The sequence below is a fragment of the Bufo bufo genome, chromosome 8 (assembly GCF_905171765.1).
Source record: "Bufo bufo chromosome 8, aBufBuf1.1, whole genome shotgun sequence".
Classification (NCBI taxonomy): domain Eukaryota; kingdom Metazoa; phylum Chordata; class Amphibia; order Anura; family Bufonidae; genus Bufo; species Bufo bufo.
The window spans coordinates 184941343-184965347 of NC_053396.1; the positions used below are offsets into that span (position 1 = coordinate 184941343).

Genomic DNA, 24005 nt, shown 5'->3' on the forward strand with positions numbered 1-24005 from the left:
TGCCTGAATCAAACCCTTGTATGTAGAGGCGGTGTTTTACATGGCCTAAACCAGTGTAGGTCTAAATTAAATATTTATTTGCCCAAAATGGCTGTATTTAAATGGCTGTATTTTAATGCCTGAATCAAACCCCTGAATGTAGAGAGGGTATCTCACAGGGCATGAACCAGTGTAGGCCTAATTTAAATATTTCTTTGCACAAAATGGATGTATTTCAAATGGCTGAATCAAACCCCTGTATGTAGAGGGAGTATCTCACAGGGCATGAACCAGTGTAGGCCTAAATTAAATATTTCTTTGCACACAATGGATGTATTTCAAATGGCTGTATTTAAAATGCCTGAATCAAACCCCTGTATGTAGAGGGGATATCTCACAGGGCCTGAACCAGTGTAGGCCTGAATTCAATATTGGTGCACCAAATGGCCGTATTTAAAATCTCTGAATGTAACCCAAATGTATTAAGGGTGTATCTCACAATGACATCTGCATCAAAGGCTGCCAACTAAATTTTTTGTGCCCAAACGAGTGTTTGTTTAACAACTGAATTTGACAGCAGTATATAAGCCTGTAATTTCACACGTGCTGATGCTGCAAGGCCTGAAAATAGTGTTTTTTTGTCAAAAAAGTGTGTTTTTAAAACCCTAGAAAATGATGAGTGTATTTCTAGCTTAAATTGCACACTGACTAATCCAGATGTTGTAGATTGCCAAAATAGTGTTTTTTTGGTAACAGATTATGAAAACTGTATATATTAAACTTGAATTTAACACTTGCAGATCAGGAAAATACTGTTTTTTCAAAAAATAAGTGTGTTTTTTAAACCCCAGAAAATGATGGGTGTATTTCTAGCCTAAATTGTACACTGACTAATCAAGATGTTGTAGTTTGTCAAAAAAATGGTGATTTGCAATGTCCCAAAAGCTTAGATGCAGTGCTGGTGCACTGAACTTGCATAAAATGGCCGCCGCACACCTAACTAACAGTATTATAAAAGTTGTTTTTTTTTGGTCAATGGGCTCAGGGCAGGGTAAATCGATTGTGCCCTGCACCCACACAACTATTTCTCTGTAGATTGCTAAGTTAGATTCTCTCCTATTCTCTACCTGAAATCACCAGTCCAGCAGCATCCTCTCCCTACACTTGTAACAGCAGATTGAAGTGCAGCGCTACGTGACTCAAGCTTATATAGAGCCTGGGTCACATGCTGCTCTGGCCAATCACAGCTATGCCATTAGTAGGCATGGCTGTTATGTCTTCTAAGGTCAGACAGTTAACCCCTTGTTGATTGGCTGCTCTGAAGCCTTTCAAAAAGCGCCAAGAATGCGCCAAACACCGAACCCAAACTTTTACGGAAATGTTCGGGTTCAGGTCCTGGGTCCAAAAATCATAAAGTTCAGTACGTTTTCGCTCAACTCTAATAAAAAGTAAAAAAAAAAGGTTAAAAAAAACCACCAAAATATTAAGTTTAAATCACCCCCTTGCCCAATTTTATGTATAAAATATATGAACAAAAAAATTACATATCGCCACGCCCGAAAAAGTGCGAACTATTAAAATATAAAAAAATATCTCCTATGCGGTGAACGCCGTAACAGGAAAAAAAAAAAAAAAAACATGCAATTTGACATTTTTTTGTCACCTTGTCCCGACAAAAATTAGGTTAGGACTGTTCTATTATGGTCTAGACGTTCCATAAAATGTGGAATGTACGCGGCTTTTTTGGTGTTTTATTTTTTTACACGTTTTATTGAGTATTGCAATACTTTTTTATGGTATTGAAATAGAGTCAGAATTTTGGTATTGTGACAACCCTAGGTAAGACGTGTGTTTTTTTTTTATTATACCGTAAATTATATGCATTTTAAATTTGACGACATAAAATTTTAATTTGGCGACTATATTTTTCAGGTTAGGAGCCAATAGCTCCTTGATATTTTTTTTTAGTCTGGAGCCCTGACCCCCATATCCTAAGAGAATTAAGTAATGTCATAGCCAGACCCTTATTTCTGATATTTACAGACTCTATACTGACAGGGAATGTCCCACAGGATTGGCGCATGGCAAATGTGGTGCCAATATTCAAAAAGGGTGCAAAAACAGAGCCTGGAAACTATAGGCCGGTAAGTTTAACATCTGTTATGAGTAAACTGTTTGAAGGTTTTCTAAGAGATGCTATATTGGAGAATATCAATGAAAATAAGCAAATAACACCATATCAGCATGGCTTCATGAGGGATCGGTCATGTCAAACTAAGTTGATCAGTTTCTATGAGGAGGTAAGTTCTAGACTTGACAGCAGCGAATCAATGGATGTCGTGAATCTGGACTTCTCCAAAGCATTTGACACTGTACCGCATAAAAGGTTAGTATATAAAATGAGAATGCTCGGACTGGGAGAAAATGTCTGTATGTGGGTAAGTAACTGGCTCAATGATAGAAAACAGAGGGTGGTTATTAATGGTAAGATAAGATAAGATAAGATAAGATGCCTTTATTGTCACTGTACAATACAATGTAATACAATGTACAATACAATGAAATGTTGTTTGGAGCAATCCTAGATGCCATGGACAGAGGAACAAGAACTGACATTTAAACTAAAGCATTACACTATAAAAAAAAAAAAAAAACATTGCACTAGAAAGCATTACTATTCACAGTTCACAGCATATATATAGCAAGAGCAAAGTAGGAAGTGCTTATGAGTATATATACACACTGATCAGACACCTCTGCAGACAAGAGATCATCATGGGTTCATGAATGCAGCAGTCACTTTCAGTCTGTGGTAGTTTCTATCCTAGGAAGGGGCAATAATCTCCGAGCATTTAGGAGACTGATTGTTTTGAGGTAAAAGCTGTTCTTCAGCCTAGTGGTGCGGGCATGTAGGGCTCTAAGACGCCTACCACTCAGATTGGGTCACTGTCACTAGCGGAGTACCACAGGGGTCAGTATTGGGCCCTATTCTCTTCAATATATTTATTAAAGATCTTGTAGAAGGCTTGCACAGTAAATTATTATTTTTTGCAGATGACACAAAACTGTGTAAAGTAATTAACACTGAAGAGGACAGTATACTACTACAGATGGATCTGGATAGATTGGAGGCTTGGGCAGAGAAATGGCAGATGAGGTTTAACACTGACAAATGTAACACTCGGTAACACTGACATGAAAAAGGATCTAGGAATTTTAATAAACAGCAAACTAAGCAGTAAAAACCAGTGTCAGGCAGCTGCTGCCAAGGCCAATAAGATAATGGGTTCATCAGGAAGGGGCATAGATGCCCGTGATAAGAACATAGTCCTACCACTTTACAAATCGCTAGTCAGACCACACATGGAGTACTGTGTACAGTTCTGGGCTCCTGTAAACAAGGCAGACATAGCAGAGCTGGAGAGGGCCCAGAGGAGGGCAACTAAAGTAATAACTGGAATGGGGCAACTATAGTACCCAGAAAGATTATCAACAGTAGGGTTATTCACTTTAGAAAAAAGACGACTGAGGGGAGATCTAATAACCATGTATAAATATATCAGGGGTCAGTACAGAGATCTATCCCATCATCTATTTATCCCCAGGACTGTGACTCTGACGAGGGGACACTCTCTACGTCTGGAGGAAAGAAGGTTAGTACCCAAAAAATAGAAAATGATTCTTTGCGGTAAGAGCAGTGAGACTATGGAACTCTCTGCCTGAGAAGGCGGTGATTTGGATGAATTTCAGGAGTGTAATAATATTACAGGCTATAGGTACTAGAGAGGGGTCGTTGATCCAGGGAGGTATTCTGATTGCCTGATTGGAGTCGGGAAGGAATTTTTTTCCACCTTAAGTGGGGAAAATTGGCTTATACCTCACAGTTTTTTTTCCCTCTGGATCAACTTGCAGGATAACAGGCTGAACTTGGTGGACAAATGTCTTTTTTCGGCCTTATACTATTTTACTATGTTACTTGAATATTACATTGCCGATTTTTTCGCGATTAAGAAAATAATCTCAAATTCGTGAATTCACGAATATATAATGAATATTCTACCAAATATTCGTGAAATATCGCAAATTTGAATATTGCCCCTGCCGCTCATCACTATTAATGTGTTCATGTGTAATAAAGATGAGTAAATTTCCCCAAATTTATTCTGGGCTAATTTGAATCAGGCTTAATAAATTTATTGATTTTATTCCCAATAAAAATACCCTGATCGCTCTGTAAAGTCATATACCACACTCTGGGAGATCCTAGGACTGTATCCAACCCATCTCAAGCTCTTTAATGCTAAGTGACAGTGACATATATGTCTGTGGGTAAATGAATGGCAGCAGGTGGTAACAAATATTTATAAAAATTGTTGCATACCTGACCAATCATTTATTGTTGTAGACTTTGCCCAATTAAGATTTTTTGTTTCCAAAAATAGTTGAAAATGTTCGTCTTGAAAAAAAATTCTAACTCCACAGTGCTTGCATATATCAAACCATTGCTGTCTACAAGCTCAACTTTGTCCAACTGAAAAATTTCTTTTCTAAAGCATTTTCTGAAAATTGCCTTTGATTTTCTTGTCTTTTCCAAATGGATTAAAATTGTCTTGTTTCCCAAGAAACACCAAACCATCACAGTCTGCAATCTCTGCATTGTCCATATGCAAATTTTATTTGTCTTTAAAAAAAAGTCCATTTATCAGTCATGTACCTGACCTCACATAGATTGTATTGGATTTTGTCCAACAGCAACTTTTTAAAAAAAAAAAAACCTGATATTAATTGTCTCAACTTTATAGACGTGCGAAAAATTGGCACAAAAAAAGTTGTTGAAATTGTCATTGACATTCCTGTCTTGTACTCTCACGTAGTGTCGAAATTGGGCTGCTCCTTGAAACTGGGCACACCACAATTGACACTCAGGGCAGCTGTTATGGCCAATACATGTTATTCATGGACTACTAGGTCAATGTTTTGCATGGCAATGGTGCACCACAGCAACAAGATCAAGTTGTATTGACATCATATTTGGCCAATCTAGTTTTCACACCAGATGCTTAGCCATCCCCCTCCAAGTCCTTGCTTTGTTTCCCCTCCACCTCCCTCATTTCAAATGTGTAAACTGAAATGTTGCCATGCTGTCTTAGATCTGATGGACAAGAAGCCACACAGCGGATCAATTGCTAATGTGCATCAAAAGGAACATTTTCCACAGGATGTCTCCCTACCAGAACAATCTGCCTTTGCACTGCTTGATTCATAATGTTTCAACTTGCTGGAATTCCAGCTTGCATTTGCTGGACTATCTGTACAAGCAGCATAAATCGGTCAATGATAACATCATGCATGAAACCACCACAGAGGAAACGTGTTATTTAGAGCTCAGGCAGTGGCAGCTCATCAGGGATGCATGTCGCATACTCAGGCTCTTCAAAGAGGTCACCAGATTTGTCAGTAGGGAACACAGTAACATTAGCTATTATCCACCTGATATTTAAAGAAAACACTCAAGCTAATGCAACAAGAGATGATGGAAGAACAGCTTCCACATCTTGCTTGCCTGATTCATGGACTTTTGGTTAGGCAGATTGGAACAGTGGCCATGACTTGCTATGTTTGCTATGTGTGTTCTGTCTTCTGCAGCCTCCAGTGTACTTTAAGAGGATGTATTCAGCATAGTAGCTGTAATCATCGCACTGAAGTGGACAACATTGTTATCCGCAAGTTTAGAACGCATAACATTTGTGAAAATGAATCAGGTATGGTTTTAGGAGGAGTTTTACACAAGGCTGGCTAATGGCAGTGAATAGGTCTGTCATTGCTGTCCTTGGCAATTTATCGCTGGCCCCATCATGCCACTGCTTCTGTCTGCCTGTCCATCACGTTCCATACTATATTGCTGACGCTACTGCAGCTGCTACTACTCTACTGCAACCACTCCTACCTCTACTCAGCCTCATATCTACTGTCTTGCCACTATTGAAACCTTTACACAGACACACATCTCCTGACTTGTCTGTCAGGTTCCAAACTTGTTCTCCCCCACTTGCAGCAGGATCTGTGAAGCTTTAGTTGCTGGTCAACCAGCAAACGGTAGCAGCAGACTGTAGTTCTGAAGAATATCCACTGCTGACAGTGACACAACCTCTGCTACATCTGTTGTGTTACATTAGCGCATCCAAAATATCTGAGACATTCAGCGCAATTGTTTGGCCGCTGGTAACAGCGAAATTACCTGCACTACATCTCCTGCATAACGTTTGCGCATCCTAAATATCTGTGACATTCATTCAAATTTTTTCCCCCGCTGGTGACAGTGACATTACCTGCGCTACATCTCCTGTAAAACTTTTTCGCATCCTAAATATCTGTCACATTCAATCTAATTTTTCCCCGCTAGTGACAGTGACCTTACCTGTGCTACATCTCCTGTATAACATTTGCGCATCCAAAATATCTGTAACGGGGTGCCGAAGGTACACTCGGTCTCCCATCAGTCGCAGACCTGCTGCTTAGCTTCGGGAGCGAGGATCTGTGTTTGGCCTGGTTGCCAGGGCGGCTTTGCTAGCTGGGAGGCTCCCTGCTCCTAGGTCTGCCTTGAGCGCCGAGCTGATCACTCGGTGCTCGACTGGTCGGTCTGTCGGTCATGTGACGCTGGCCACGTCACATGACCCTCACTCCCCACTATAAATACAGGCAGCCTGCTGGCCACAGGTTGCCTGTTAATTTTGGTTCCTGGCAGTTGTTGGATACCTGTGTACTTACCTGATCCTGTTCCCTGAAGATCCTTTGCCTGCTCCTCCTGTACTGCGCATCCTTCCTGGTATATTGACCTCGGCTTCCACCTGACTATTCTTTGCAGACTCCTTTGGTACTTCTCGACTCTCCTGGTATTTATGACCCCGGCTTCTCCTGACCTTTCTTTGCTTATCCATCTGTACTGCGTTGTCCTCTTGGTTTTGACCCGGTTCCTTCACTATCCGTTATTTGTCTTGTCTGTCCTTCCCGGACGTATACTAAGTTAGGGACTACCGTCCAGTTGTCCCCTGTCATCAGGAATCGTGAGGCAAGTAGGCAGGGCCAGGGGTGAGGGTGGAGCGCAGTGGTCACTATCCTCCCCCCTGTGTGTGTGTGTGTGTACGTGACCGTTACAATATCTGTCACATTCAGTAAAATTTTTCCCCCGCTGGTGACAGCGAAATTACCTGCAATACATCTCCTGTATAGCATTTGCACATCCTAAATATCTATGACATTCAGTCAAATTTTTTTCACCGCTGGTGACAGTGACATTACCTGCGCTACATCTTCTGTATAACGTTTGCGCATCCTAAATATCTGTGACATTCAGTATCATTTTTTCCACGCTGGTGACAGTGATATTACCTGCGCTACATCTTCTGTATAACGTTTGCGCATCCTAAATATCTGTCACATTCAGTCAAATTTTTTTCACGCTGGTTTCAGTGACCTTACCTGCGCTACATCTTCTGTATAACGTTTGCGCATCCTAAATATCTGTGACATTCAGTCTAATATTTTTCACGCTGGTTTCAGTGACCTTACCTGCGCTACATCTTCTGTATAATGTTTGTGCATCCTAAATATCTGTGACATTCAGTCAAATTTTTTTGCCAATGGTGACAGTGACATTACCTGTGCTACATCTCCTGTATAATATTTGCGCATCCTAAATATCTGTGACATTCAGTGTAATTTATTTGCACATACACTTACAAAACCTGCGCTACTGTAAGTGTGACATACTTGCAAGCATATATACCATTTAATATTCTCAAGGCGAGCAGAAAGGGACGGTAAAGTAGCCGTTCTGCTGAAGGTGCACGCAGAGGGAAACTGTGCTTGCTGCCAGAGCACAAGAAACACACTCATCCACGATACCTAGCTTCATGTCCCAGTTTGCAGGGCGGCGCAGGACACGACTCTCGAAGTCAGACCAGTGCTTCCAGTCGGTTAAGCACCACCCTGTCTTCCACAAAGTTCAGTGTCAGTAGCCAAGAGTCTGGTCAACAGAATCCTCACCCTGATCATCCTTCCTCCCACCATGGAGAGTCTTGCCAAACACTCGGATATTCCGAGGAGCTCTTTTCATCACCATTACTTGATTTGAGCCTCTTGCCAAGCCCGCTTGAAGAGGGACATGAGGAGATTGTGTGCACCGATGCCCAAACTCTTGAGCATCCACAGTCACAAGAAGATGACGGTGGGGAACGGCAATTAGTGTTTCACGAGGTGGATGATAATGATGAGACACAGTTGCCAATAAGTCAACGGCAATTAGAGTCTCAAGAGGTTGATGATGAGTATGAGACACAGTTGACAATAAGTGAGGTTCTTGTTAGGTCAACAAGTCAGGAGGATGACCAGAGTGACCGTCCCTCGTTACTCAGTCCCCAGCCGCCACTATTTTTCCCAGTGTGCCATCCCCTCCTTACACCATCATGTGTCCTGTAACATCACAAATGCCCTGACCAAAGCAGTTCTTGGGAGGTCCACTTAACGACTGACACATGGACAAGTGCTTTTGGCCAGGGATGTTACATTTCCCTAACGGCACACTGCATGAACGTTGTGGAGGCCGGGAGTGAGTCATACCCTGGGATGGCACAGGTGCTAACGATGCCAAGTATTGCAGGCCCTACTTCCATCAGGATTTCCGCCACCACCTACATTAGTGGCTCCAACCCCCCCTTCTCGTGCTCCACATTCTCTTCCACCTTCACCTCTGAATTATCATATTGCAGCACCAGTGAGCCATCATTCAGTAGCTAGAAGCAGTGTAGCGCTGCAGTGGGGAAGCAGCAACAGGCTGTGCTGAAACTAATTTGCTTAGATGACAAGCAGCACACCACTGCAGAGCTGTAGGCAGGGTATAAGGGACCAGACTGAGCTGTGGCTCTAGCCACTTAACCTAGAACCAGGCATGGTTGTCTCTAAAAATGTACATTGGTGGCGGCTTTGGAGCTTGGCAAGCTCGCACACATACCATGCCTAACCCATGTGTTCAACTTGTGGTTCATAGGTTTCTCAAAACCTACCCCAATTTGCCTGAGCTACTGGTGAAGGTGCACCGCGTGCGTGCACATTTCTGCAAGTCATCTACAGCTGCTGCCAGTCTGGCAACGCTGCAGCAGTGCTTGCAATTGCCAGCTCACCAACTGTTGTGCGACGTGAGTACGCGCTGGAACTCCACGTTACACATGTTGGCCAGGCTTTGTGAGCAGCAGAGGGCAGTAGTGGAATAACAGCTGCAACAAGGTCGTCGCCTTTCCAGTCAGCTTCCGCTTTTCGCAAGCGAGGAGTGGGCATGGATGTCTGACCTCTGTGAGGTTTTACTCAAATTTGAGTAATTAACACAGATGGCAGACGCTTTGCATGTGGAAGAGGTGGAAATGGGAGAAGACAGTACACAGGGTGATAGCCAGACCACCCTCCGTTCGTCTTCTCAGCGCAAATTGGATGGTGATGATGATGGAGGAGCATGAGACGGTTGCCTCCGCTTCAGAGGGTAGTACCCATAGGAGGTTTATTCCATCTGTTCAGCATGGATGGGCCGAAGAAGAGGAAAAGTATGAGGAGATTGAGAGTCAACCTCCTGATGAGGACACCAAAGTCTTGTCTGTTGGGACTCTGGCACACATGGCTGACTTTCTGTTATGCTGCCTTTCCTGTGACCCTCGCGTTATACGCATATTGGCCAACACCGATTACTGGTTGTTCACCCTTCTCGACCCCCGCTACAAATAGAACTTCTCATCTCTCATTCCTGTGGTGGAGAGGACTTCTCATCTGTTATTTCTGTGGTGGAGAGGACTATCAAAATGGTGCAATAGCAGATGGTCCTTGTGGAATAATTGCTCCAAAAATTTCCAGCTGACAATGCTGGCGTCAGAGTACGTAGTTTCTTGGGCAACCAAGGAGGGGAGAAGAGGGGAACACACAGCAGTTCAAACAGAGGCAGGGCAACACTCTCCAAAATCTGGGACAGTTTCATGACACCCCGCCAGCACCCTCCCCCTGATGCACGGCCTAGTGTCCCAAGGAAAGAAAAGTTTTGGAAGATGGTGAAGGAGTACATAGCAAAACGTGTCAGCGTCCTAAGTGATACCTCTCTATGCCTTGGAGGTGCAGGTCTGCCCTGCCGCCAGCGTTTTGTCCGAGCGGGTATTTAGTGCTCCTGGGGGCATAATAACTGATAAGCGCATCCGCCTGTCAACTGAAAATGCTGACAGGTTGACTCTTATCAAAATGAACAAGGCCTGGATTGCCCCTGACTACTCTACTCCACCAGAGGAAAGCGGCTAAGCATAAAGGCACTTTTATGGTATATTTAAATACACTGTATTACCATGCACCCTTTCCACCACAAAAAAGGGTATGTGGTTCAATCTTCCTTCTCTCACCCTCCTCCATCTTATCAACATGCTCTTTAGGCTGCCCTTGCCCCAAATGTTTTAGAGGGTCAGCTCAGCAGCAAACCCTCACCCCTAATTTTTTAGATGGTCAGCTCAGCAGCAGACCCTCACCTCTAATGTTTTAGAAGGTTAGATAAGCAGCAGGTCCTCGCCACTAATGTTTTAGAGGCTCAGCTCAGCAGCAGCCCCTCATCCCTATTTTTTTAGATGGTCAGATCAGCAGCAGGCCCTCACCCCTAATGTTTTAGATGGTCAGCTCAGCAGCAGACCCTCGCCCCTAATGTTTTAGAGGGTCAGCTCAGCAGCAGACCCTTACCCCTAGTTTTTTAGATGGTCAGATCAGCAGCAGGCCCTCACCCCTAATGTTTTAGAGGGTAACCAGCAGGCCCTTGCTCCTAATGTTTTTGCGGATCATCAGCAGGCCAGCAATCATAATTTTTCAATGGTGTGAATGATGCCCTCCTTTATGTGTAATAAAGGGTATATCGGAGTGCCTCTTTCTTGTAATTTTTGGCAGCACTTACACTTTATATACAAGTAAATATACAGGAAAGAATGTTTCCTAACAATTTTTCCTCTAAAATCGATTTTATCTTCAGTTTTGTGCGTATTATTGTCAGTCTGTAAAATTGGCGTACTACTCGGACAGCATCACTCCCAGCAGCTACCTGGGAGTCCAAGATGTATCCAGACATACTCCCCATGCTGTTCGTGAACCATTTCAGTGGTGTTTGCATCAATTTCTGACCTTTTCCTGTGAACCAGACACCCTCCCCTCTTCAGAGCATGGGGTGCCTGGTTTAATGCTCTGGTTCTCCCATTGACTTATATTGTGCTCTGGTGCTCTGTAGAGCACCCGAGCATCCCAAAGTGTTCTACTCGAGCACCCGAGCACTTTGGTGCTCGATCAACACTAATAAAAGATAAAAAACATTACATAATTTAAAACAATTGCAGATAACCCTAGGTCTGGGATAATGCATTTGCTCCCATTAAATCATATTTTTGGGATTACTTGCTCAGAACAAGATGTTGCTTTTTAACCACTTCAGCCCCCCTAAGCTTAAACTCCCTTAATGACCAGGCCACTTTTTAGACTTTTGTCTACACTACTCTCACCGTTTATTGCTCGGTCATGCAACTTACCACCCAAATGAATTTTACCTCCTTTTCTTCTCACTAATAGAGCTTTCATTTGGTGGTATTTCATTGCTGCTGACATTTTTACTTTTTTTGTTATTAATCGAAATGTAACAAAATTTTTGCAAAAAAATGACATTTTTCACTTTCAGTTGTAAATTTTTTTTAAAAAAACGACATCCATATATAAATTTATTGTTCTACATGTCTTTGATAAAAAAAAAAATGTTTGGGTAAAAAAAAAATTGTTTGGGTAAAAGTAATAGCGTTTACAAACTATGGTACAAAAATCTGAATTTCCGCTTTTTGAAGCAGCTCTGACTTTCTGAGCACCTGTCATGTTTCCTGAGGTTCTACAATGCCCAGACAGTAGAAAAACCCCACAAATGACCCCATTTCGGAAAGTAGACACCCTAAGGTATTCGCTGATGGGCATAGTTAGTTCATAGAACTTTTTATTTTTTTGTCACAAGTTAGCGGAAAATGATGTTTTGTTTTTTTTCTTACAAAGTCTCATATTCCACTAACTTTTGACAAAAAATAAAAAATTCCATGAACTCACTATGCCCATCAAGAAATACCTTGGGGTGTCTTCTTTCCAAAATGGGGTATATGTAAAAAGACACCCCAAAAAACATTGCCCAACTTCTTCTGAGTACGGCGATACCAGTTGTGTGACACTTTTTTGCAGCCTAGGTGGGCAAAGGGGCCCACATTCCAAAGAGCACCTTTCGGATTTCACAGGGCATTTTTTACACATTTTGATTTCAAACTACTTCTCAAGCATTCGTGCCCCTAAAATGCCAGGGCAGTATAACTACCCCACAAGTGACCACATTTTGGAAAGAAGACACCCCAAGGTATTTCGTGATGGGCATAGTGAGTTCATGGAAGTTTTTATTTTTTGTCACAAGTTAGTGGAATATGAGACTTTGTAAGAAAAAAAGAAAAAAAATCATCATTTTCCACTAACTTGTGACAAAAAATAAAAAATTCTAGGAACTCGCCATGCCCCTCACGGAATACCTTGGGGTGTCTTCTTTCCCAAAATGGGGTCACTTGTGGGGTAGTTATACTGCCCTGGCATTTTAGGGGCCCGAATGCGTGATAAGTAGTTTGAAATCAAAATCTGTAAAAAATGCCCTGTGAAATCCTAAAGGTGCTCTTTGGAATGTGGGCCCATTTGCCCACCTAGGCTGCAAAAAAGTGTCACACATCTGGTATCGCCGTACTCAGAAGAAAAAGGGCAATGTGTTTTGGGGTGTCTTTTTACATATACCCATGCTGGGTGAGAGAAATATCTCGGCAAAAGACAACTTTTCCCATTTTTTTATACAAAGTTGGCATTTGACCAAAATATTTATCTCACCCAGTATGGGTATATGTAAAATGACACCCCAAAACACATTGCCCAACTTCTCCTGAATACGGAGATACCACATGTGTGACACTTTTTTGCAGCATAGATGCGCAAAGGGGCCCAAATTCCTTTTATGATGGCATTTTTAGACATTTGGATCCCAGACTTCTTCTCACGCTTTAGGGCCCCTAAAATGCCAGGGCAGTATAAATACCCCACATGTGACCCCATTTTGGAAAGAAGACACCCCAAGGTATTCAATGAGGGGCATGGCGAGTTCATAGAATTTTTTTTTTTTGGCACAAGTTAGCGGAAATTCTTTTTTTCTCACAAAGTCTCCCTTTCCGCTAACTTGGGACAAAAATTTCAATCTTTCATAGACTCAATATGCCCCTCACGGAATACCTTGGGGTGTCTTCTTTCCGAAATGGGGTCACATGTGGGGTATTTATACTGCTCTGGCATTTTAGGGGCCCTAAAGCGTGAAAAGGGAGTCTGGAATATAAATGTCTAAAAAAATTTACGCATTTGGATTCCGTGAGGGGAGTTCATGTGAGATTTTATTTTTTGACACAAGTTAGTGGAATATGAGACTTTGTAAGAAAAAAAAAAAAAAAAAAAAAAAATTCTGCTAACTTGTGCCAAAAAAATGTCTGAATGGAGCCTTACAGGGGGGTGATCAATGACTGGGGGGTGATCAGGGAGTCTATATGGGGTGATCACCCCCCTGTCATTGATCACCCCCCTGTAAGGCTCCATTCAGACGTCCGTATGTGTTTTGCGGATCCGATCCATGTATCCGTGGATCCGTAAAAAACATACGGACCTCTGAATGGAGCCTTACAGGGGGGTGATCAATGACAGGGGGGTGATCAATGACAGGGGGGTGATCAGGGAGTCTATATGAGGTGATCACCCCCCTGTAAGGCTCCATTCAGACGTCTGTATGTGTTTTGCGGATCCGATCCATGTATCCGTGGATCCGTAAAAAACATACGGACGTCTGAATGGAGCCTTACAGGGGGGTGATTAATGACAGGGGGGTGATCAATGACAGGGGGGTGATCAGGGAGTCTATATGGGGTGATCACCCCCCTGTCGTTGATCACCCCCCTGTAATGCTCCATTCAGACGTCCGTATGTGTTTTGCGGATCCGATCCATGTATCCGTAAAAAACATACGGACATCTGAATGGAGCCTTACAGGGGGGTGATCAATGACAGGGGGGTGATCAATGACAGGGGGGTGATCAGGGAGTCTATATGGGGTGATCACCCCCCTGTCGTTGATCACCCCCCTGTAAGGCTCCATTCAGACGTCTGTATGTGTTTTGCGGATCCGATCCATGTATCCGTAAAAAACATACGGACGTCTGAATGGAGCCTTACAGGGGGGTGATCAATGACAGGGGGGTGATCAATGACAGTGGGGTGATCAGGGAGTCTATATGGGGTGATCAGAGGTTTATAAGGGGTTAATAAGTGACGGGGGGTGGGTAGTGTAGTGTGGTGCTTGGTGCTACTTATTACAGAGCTGCCTGTGTCCTGTGGTAGTCGATCCAAGCAAAAGGGACCACCAGAGGACAAGGTAGCAGGTATATTAGACGCTGTTATCAAAACAGCGTCTAATATACCTGTTAGGGGTTAAAAAAATCGCATCTACAGCCTGCCAGCGAACGATCGCCGCTGGCAGGCTGCAGATCCACTCGCTTACCTTCCGATCCTGTGAACGCGCGCGCCTGTGTGCACAGATGCGTCCTGGAGGACTGAATCGACCGCCTCCAGGAAGCATCCGTGCGTTAGGCGGTCCGGAGGCGGTTAAGTTACTACAACGTGTGTATCAAATGTATGACAAATCCGACAGAGCAGTGTATTCTCAAACACACTGTTAACAGCGTCAACCATGTGTTTATCGATAGCCATATATGTCAGCATCATTTTGACATTATTTACTACTGCTGTCTTTCAGTTAAAGAGTTTAAAAGGGGGAGGAAAAGAAAGACATAAATATGAGAGAAAATTACGAGTGCTACAAGAACTCAGTGTGTCATACACCAATTTCCAATTGACTCATTTGTTAGAATTGGACCCATCTTTACTTCTGGGTCCTAATGAAAAATGTATATTTGTCCAACGTACCCAAATATCATATGCTATTTATAGTATTAGTGTTCTCTATTTTAGCAGAGGGTTTATTGGTGCCTTTTAGATGCCAGGGCCGAGGTGTTACTGAAAGCTCTTTTCCCCCTACAGTTACATGTACATTTCTCTTAATAAGAGGGTACTAAATCGGTTGCCGAGAGAAAAATATTTGTCCAAAGAGTAGATTTGCATCTGATTAAATACCATGTGGCTGTCTAGTGTATAACGTTGAAAGTGTTGCACTTACCTGTCCACACACAGTGCTCATATCCCGAAATACAGCATGAAACATGCCCAGGAGCTTCTGGAAGCTATCATTACTGTATTCAAAGCGGTTTCCAAACACAATGGAGCAAATTACATTTGAGACACACTGGAGTAGAAATCTGGTCGGGTCGACAAATTGTTCTGTATAAACAACATAAAAAAATAATAATAATAGTGTGTTGTTTGTTTTTTCCACATAATAATAAAGCAGACAAGAAAGGAAGGAATGAATAAAGGTAGGAAGGAAGAGATTGATAGAGGGAGGAATGGTAGTTCGAATGCATCCTCAGGTTAACCTCCACTTTAATTTAAAGCTAATTTCTTTCTATGAAAGTAATACCAGTGTGGGTAGTGGGCTAACAGTCTTACAAGTACAGCAGCCGCTGAGGAGCCAGTGTAGAAGATACAGTAGGAGTGGTAATAGCTCTGATGAGATGTTGTGGCATGGTGTACTCCCTAAGGCTTTTCCTTGGGGATCGGTGCAGTGGAAAGGTAATTTGAAGAATGAGGCCAGAAGTGAACAATTAACGGTCTCTTTTTACTAAGTGCAAAATATAACTTATGGTATATCCAACAGCAGCAAATTCAAAGAGCAGTTTATGGCACCAATTGCAATTGAGGAGATATGGATACAGGTTTGATGGCCGCAAATTAGCATTTGCGGGTATAAGTGTCAACTGTAAAGTTCAGACTTGAGCTTTACCTGGCCTAGTGGCAGTTTTGGGTGGTGGGTGTCTGAGCTGTAATTCTTCACCTTGCAGCAGTGCCTGTAATTCATGGTTTTGCTGTTTTGTCTCGAGTGGTAGCAGTCACCAGAACAGCGATTCTCACAGAAGAGGCTCTAATCTGAATTCATGCTAGCAGAGTGAAAAGGGTCCCTGAGGCTTCTTCTCCGGTGACGGACAAAGACAAAGAGGGTGAAGCAGGTGTGAATTCTCTGAACAAAGAGGGGAACTCAGAAGAAGTTTCCCTGAAAAGTGCCTTGCCACAGGCTGAAGATGATGACCCCACAATATTCTGGGAGATTTGTTTGTCTGCTGATAATTATTAATCTTTGTGTTTTCTTGCCAGTCTGGCTTATTACTACATGTATTTATCACCCAGAGGAGATGAGTTTCTTCTGCGGTGCACCAAATATTCGGCCAGTATATAAAAGAGCTCAGGAGCAAGATCCCTTTGCTCCCGTCCCCTTTTATTCTGAACCGAATAGTATAGTCAGGATGGCAAATGCCCTAAATGTTAGTTCATTGTGCCTTAAAGACTTACAGTGCCCACGGGATCTTATACAAACATGTGTTATTGCTGTGCCTACACCCGATAAATCCCTCCTTGAAGTCTGGGCGATGGCTAACAATACACAATCTTTTATTTCCATGTATGACTTCTGTGGGGAGTGTCAGAAATTAGGAAATAGCAGGGATAATATTAGAATAATTACTATTAACGTGACTGCAGCAGAAACTTGTTTTACCTTTTCCTAGGATATGACTTTATATTGTGATAATAGAGACATAAAAAGTGGATTACCTAAGAATAGTGTATATGATTATATTGACGACACTTGTAAAAAGAATAGTAGGCTTGCTAGCTCCCTGGATAATTCCATGAGTTGTAATAAGACCATTGTGACTCCCAGTTTTATCTATAATATAATGCTCCCTAAGGGATGGTTTTTGTCTTGTGGTAACAGCACTTACAATTACATTCCTGCTAATGTTATTGGAGGTCCCTGTGCTTTATCCAGGCTGACTTTGGCTCTTCCAAGTCAACCCCCTATCAGGAGAGCTTACAGATCGGTTACCAAGACTTTATCAGAAAACTGTGACTCTACTTTACCCCTTTTCAGCCGTACAGAATATACAAGTTTGAGCGCCTCTATATTAGGAATGCCTGGACTGGCTATATATAATACTCGTACTATAAATTCTATTGCATGTGACTTAGCTAAATCTCTGAATCATACCTCTATTGCCTTATCAGACATGCTTTTAGATATACAAGGCGTAAGAGGAGCAGTGCTAGAAACTAGATTTGCTGTGGATTATTTGTTACTTAAACATAATATAATCCAGTCCCATATTCAAGCGTTACATTAAATTGCTAATAATATCAGGAAAGATGTTGATTCATCCTCTTGGTGGGACTGGTTATTGAGCTGGCTGCCGGATTTGAGTTGGTTAAGAACATTATTGATCAGTATTATAATTATAATTGCTTCCTTGATTGTCATATGTTGTTGTATCCAATGTATCCCTTCCCTCATACAGATGTTTTGTGTAATGTGTCCAAAACCCACAGACCCTGGACAATCATATGCTACTTACCTCTCTATGAGAGAAAGAAGATAAGTCATATTCATGACTTAAGAAGGGATTGAAGGGTTAAATAGAATAAGCTGTATGATCTGTATGAAGGACAGGAGGTTGGGTGACATCATATTAGAGGGTGACTATATTTACATTGACCTTCTGTCTGTATAAGGAACTGTTCCTAGTCAGCATTATTGTAATGAGAGCCGCAGCTGTTCTTGTATGTATACATGAATGTATATAAAGGCCTGTATGGTAAGGAATAAATAGAACTGTTACTGACGTCATACTGCATGTGTCACTGATAAGTTCTCCAGGCGCCTGTCTTCGGGGACAAAGGAAGGAATCAAGGTGCATTGAGAAGGGAACAACACTTTCAGTGAGCTGACCCTGTTAAACATTATATGCTAGTGCCTGTGGGTGAGCTGACCCTGTAAAACATTTTATGCGATGGCCTGCAGCTGAGCTGACCCTCTAAAAAGTTCTATGCGAGGGCCTGTATGTGAGATGACCCTGTAAAAGATTTAAGTAGCGGGCCTTCATGTGAGCTGATAAAGTAAAAGAATCGAGTTTCGGGCCTGCAGGTGAGCCAAACCAGTAAAAAATTTTAGGTGCGGGCCTGCTGGTGAGTTAAGGTGGAACCGGCAAACCCAACTTGAATTTGATGGCTGCATTAATCTGCTGGTGACCGTGATACAGCTCCACAGATTGTTTCAATTTGCATCTTTCTAAGCAATCTGTGGCCTTAGTCTTTTATCCAGACTCAGTCATTGTGCCACTATGTGGCCTCCTCATGCTGCCATCTCCACACCATGTCACCTTGCCACTCATTTTTATCACCATGCTGCTGCTGATGCAGCTTAAAAGGGCTTAAAGTGGTCACCAGGCCCACAATCTAATTAAGGTTTTACGCACAAAACCAAAGTAAAAAATCGATGTTATAGGAAAAATTGATTGAAAACATTCTTTCCTGTATATTTACTTGCATATAAAGTGCAAGTGCTGCCAAAAATTACAATTAAGAGGCACTCCGATACAACGTGTATATCACATAAAGGAGAGCCTCATTCACATTGAGTTGCGGGCCTGCAGGTGAGCTGAAGCTGTAAAAGATTTGAGTTGCGGGCCTGCAGGTGAGCTGACCAAGTAAAAGATTTTAGGTTTGGGCCTGCAGGTGAGCTGACCCTGTAAAAGATTTTAGGTGCGGACCTGCTGGTGAGCTGACCCTGCAAAACATTATTATATGCGAGGGCCTGCTGCTGAGCTGACCCTCTAAAACATTAGAGGCGAGGGCCTGCTGCTAAAGTAACCCTCTAAAACATTATGAGCGAGGGCCTGCTGCTGAGCTGACGCTCTAAAACATTATATGCGAGTGCCTGCTGGTGAGCTGACGCTCTAAAACATTATATGCGAGTGCCTGCTGGTGAACTCATATTCTAAAACATTAGGGGCGAGGGCCTGCTGGTGAGCTGACGCTCTAAAACATTATAAGCGAGGGCCTGCTGGGCTGACCCTCTAAAACATTAGGGGCGAGGGCCTGCTGCTGAACTGACCCTCTAAAACATTAGGGGCGAGGGACTGCTGATGAACTAACCCTCTAAAACATCAGGGCGAGGGCCTGCTGCTGAACTGACCTTCTAAAACATTAGAAGAGTGTCCTGCTGCTGAACTGACCCTCTAAAACATTAGGGGCAAGGGTCTGTAGTTGAGCTGACCCTATAAAAAAAATTTGAGTGGAGGGAATATATACAATCTGGATGAGGAGGAGGAGGAGAAAACAAGATTCAACCATATACTATTTTTTTTATTTATGGTGGAAAAGGTGCATGGGAATACACTACAGTAGATTGAGAACATTATAAATAGGGTTGCGCGAACCCAAACTGTAAAGTTCGAGTTTGTACCGAACTTTAGGATTTTTGGACCCCGGACCCGAACCTGAACATTTCAGTAAAAGTTCGGGTTCGGTGTTCGGCGATTTCTCAGCGCTTTTTGAAAAAAGGCTGCAGAGCAGCCAATCAACAAGCGTTTAACTGTCTGACCTTAGAAGCCATCACAGCCATGCCTACTAATGGCATGGCTGTCATTGGCCAGAGCAGCATGTGACTCAGGCTCTATATAAGCTTGAGTCACGCAGCGCTGCACGTCATTCTGCTGTTACAAGTGTAGGGAGAGGATGCTGCTGGACTGGTGATTTCAGGAAGAGAATAGGAGAGATTCCTAATGTATATTCAGCCACATCAGCCAAAGTTTTTTTCTATCCGGTGAATGCCAAATTTTTGGGGCCTGTAATTCAGTACCCTACAGTAAAATGTTATCCAGTGACCGCCAAATGTACCTCCAGGCACATAATCACAAGTTCTTTTATGTCAGGTGAATGCATAATTTTTGGGGCCTGTACTCCAGTGGCCTACAGTAAAATTTTTATCCAGTGAACGCCTAATGTACCTCCAGCCACAGAATCACAAGTTCTTTTGTGCCAGGTGAATGCCTAATTTTTAAGGCCTCTACTGCAGTGGACTATAGTAATATTTTTATCCAGTGACCGCCTAATGTACCTCCAGCCACAAGTTTTTTTGTGTCAGGTAAATGTCTAATATTTGGGGCCTATACTCCAGTGGCCTACAGTTCTATTTTTATCCAGTGACCGCCTAATGTACCTCCAGCCACAGAATCACAAGTTCTTTTGTGTCAGATGAATGCCTAATTTTTGGGGCCTGTACTTCAGTGGCGTACAATTCTATTTTTATCCAGTGACTGCCTAATGTGCCTCAAGCCACAGGATTACAAGTTCTTTTGAGTCAGGAGAATGCCTAATTTCTGGCATGTACTCCAGTGGCCTAAAGTAAAATTTGTATCCAGTGACCGCCTAATGTACCTCCAGCCACATCAGCCAAAGTTCTTTTCTGTCCGTCGAATGCCAAATTTTTGCGGCCTGTACTGCAGTGGCATACAGTTCTATTTTTATCCAGTGAACGCCTAATGTATCACCAGCCACATCAGCCAAAGTTATTTTCTATCCGGTGAATGCCAAATTTTTGGGTCCTGTACTTCAGTACCCTAAAGTAAAATTTTTATCCAAATGTACCTCCAGGCACATAATCACAAGCTCTTTTATGTCAGGTGAATGCCAAAATTTTGGGGCCTATACTTCAGTGGCCTACAATTCTATTTTAATCCAGTGAACGCCTAATGTACCTCAAGCCACAGGATCACAAGTTCTTTTGTGTCAGGTGAATGTCTAACATTTGGGGCCTATACTCCAGTGGCCTACAGTTGTATTTTTATCCAGTGACCGTCTAATGTACCTCCAGCCACATCAGCCAAAGTTCTTTTCTATCCGGTGAATGCTAAATTTTTGGGGCCTGTTCTTCAGTACCCTACAGTAACATTTTTATCCAGTGACCGTCAAATGTACCTCCAGGCACATAATCACAAGTTCTTTTGTGTCAGGTGAATGCCAAATTTTTTGGGGCCTGTACTCCAGTGGCCTAAAGTAAAAAATGTATCCAGTGACCGCCTAATGTACCTCCAGCCACATCAGCCAAAGTTCTTTTCTGTCCGTCGAATGCAAAATTTTTGGGGCCTGTACTGCAGTGGCATACAGTTTTATTTTTATCCAGTGAACGCCTAATGTATCTCCAGCCACATCAGCCAAAGTTCTTTTCTATCCGGTGAATGCCAAATTTTTGGGTCCTGTATTCAAAACTGATTTTACAAACTTTGTTAACCCTTTAGGTGTTGCACAAGATTTAATGGAAAATAGAGATACAATTTCAAAATTTCACTTTTTTGGCAGATTTTCCATTATTATATTTTTTTCCAGTTACAAAGCAAGGGTTAACAGCCAAACAAAACTCATTATTTATGGCCCTGATTCTGTAGTTTACAGAAACACCCCATATGTGGTCGTAAACTGCTGTACGGGCACACGGCAGGGCGCAGAAGGAAAGGAATGCCATACAGTTTTTGGAAGGCAGATTTTGCTGGACTGGTTTTTTTGACACCATGTCCCATTTGAAGCCCTCCTGATGCACCCCTAGAGTAGAAACTCCAAAAAAGTGACCCCATTTTAGAAACTACGGGATAGGGTGGCAGTTTTGTTGGTACTAGTTTAGGGTACATATGATTTTTGGTTGCTCTATATTACACTTTTTGTGAGGCAAGGTAACAAGAAATAGCTTTTTTGGCACCGTTTATTTTTTATTTTTCTTATTTACAACATTCATCTGACAGGTTAGATCCTGTGGTATTTTTATGGAGCAGGTTGTCACGTACGCGGAGATACCTATTATGTATACAATATTTTTTATTTTTGTAAGTTTTACACAAAGATTTCATTTTTGAAACCAAAGAATTCATGTTTTAGTGTCTCCATAGTTTGAGAGCCATAGTTTTTTTCAGTTTCTGGGCCATTATCTTAGAAAGGGTCTCATTTTTTGTGGGATGAGATGAGGTTTTATTGGCACTATTTTGGGGTGCATATGACTTTTTGATCGCTTGCTATTACACTTCTTGTGACGTAAGATGACAAAAAATTGCTTTTTTTACACCGTTTTTATTTTTATTTTTTTACGGTGGTCACCTGAGGGGTTAGTTCATGTGATATTTTTATAGAGCCGGTCGATACAGACGCGGCAATACCTAATATGTATACTTTTTTTTATTAATGTAAGTTTTACACAATGATTTCATTTTTGAAACCAAAAAAATCATGTTTTAGTGTTTCCATAGTCTAAAAGCCATAGTTTTTTCAGTTTTTTGGCGATTATCTTGGGTAGGATATTAGTTTTTCGGGATGAGATGCCGGTTTGATTGGTACTATTTTGGCGTACATGCAACATTTTTGATCACTTTTATTACCTTTTTTGGGAAGTAAGGTGGGCAAAATTTCAATTTCCTCATAGTTTAAATTTTTTTTTTATGGCGTTCACCGTGCGGGGAAAGTAACATGACCGTTTTATAGATCAGGTCGTTACGGACGTGGCGATACCTAATATGTGTAGTGTATTTTATTTTTTAAGTGATAAATGTGTTTTTTTTTTACTTTACTTTTTTCACATTTTTTTTTACATTTTTTTGACCCAGACCCACCTGGTTCTTGAAGATCCAGTGGGTCTGATGTCTGTATAATACAGTACAGTACACTATATAGGGTACTGCACTGTATGCCTTTAGCACAGATCTGTTCAGCACCATGGACAGCAGGATGCCTGAGAAGGCGTCCTGTTGCCATAAGAACCTTCCCTGTCTGCTCGGTTGTAGCCACAACTTCGCAGATGGGGAAGGGTAAGGAGGGGGGCTGTCTGGGGGCTCTCTCCCTCTCCCATCGGGGGGCTGCAAAGGCACAGCAGCCCCCCGATGGGAGAGGGAGGGAGCTCCCTGAGCTGTTGACATTTTACCATACAGCGGTCCTTACGGACCGCGGTATGGAAAGGGTTAAACTGCTGACATCACATCACAGATGTCAGCCGTTTATACCAGAGTGTCAGCAATGTGCTGACACTCTGGAATAACCACTGGCCACCAACGATTATTCAAGAGGAGGCAGGCGGGGGATCGCGATCCCGCCTACCGCACCGCCCGCCTCCCGCACCGCCCAAACCGCCCGCAACCCCCCCCCCCTGCACCTCCCACTGGGATAAAATCATTCAGGGGTGCAGGGGGGGGAGATAAATATATATTTTAGGAATACTAAAGTTTCTGATCCCCGCGGTCAGGAACCGCGGGGATCAGAAACTGCAAAAAAAAGCAGCAAACCGTTGGTCTGAATTGACCTGCGGTTTGCTGAGATCGCCGACATGGGGGGGTCACGGGACCACCCCCACCCCGCGCATTTAGCCTAGGTGCCTGCTCAATGGTTTGAGCAGGCACCTTGTTCCGATCACCGCCGGCCGGGCGGCAGTGATCGGAACAACACATTACGTACCGGTAGTGTCACTTCAGCGCAACTCATATCTGGTGTCACATTCGATTCCATTTAAAGAAAAACAACAATTTTGACTGTGAATAAATAGCAGTCAGTTGCACACACGTGTTTGTGTGTTTAAGGCCCAGCTGCAAGCGCATAGTGTCACTTCAGCGCCATTCATATCTGGTGTCACATTCTACTCCATTTAAATAAAAACAACAATTTTGACTGTGAATAAATAGCAGTCAGTTGCACACACGTGTTTGTGTGTTTAAGGCCCAGCTGCAAGCGCATAGTGTCACTTCAGCGCCATTCATATCTGGTGTCACATTCGATTCCATTTAAAGAAAAACAACAATTTTGACTGTGAATAAATAGCAGTCAGTTGCACACACGTGTTTGTGTGTTTAAGGCCCAGCTGCAAGTCCATAGTGTCACTTCAGCGCCATTCATATCTG

At 42.6% G+C, this 24005-nt stretch overlaps 1 protein-coding gene across 1 annotated transcript in view; it reads right to left on the bottom strand.

Annotated features, from left to right (window-relative positions):
* Positions 1-24005, bottom strand: part of LOC120978248 (cytochrome P450 2A13-like) — a 143415-nt gene that overhangs the window by 71400 nt on the left and 48010 nt on the right. Inside the window, exon 4 of the mRNA XM_040406485.1 lies at positions 15308-15468. Within this exon, the coding sequence (XP_040262419.1) occupies positions 15308-15468 (161 nt within the window). The remainder of the gene's footprint in view (positions 1-15307; positions 15469-24005) is intronic.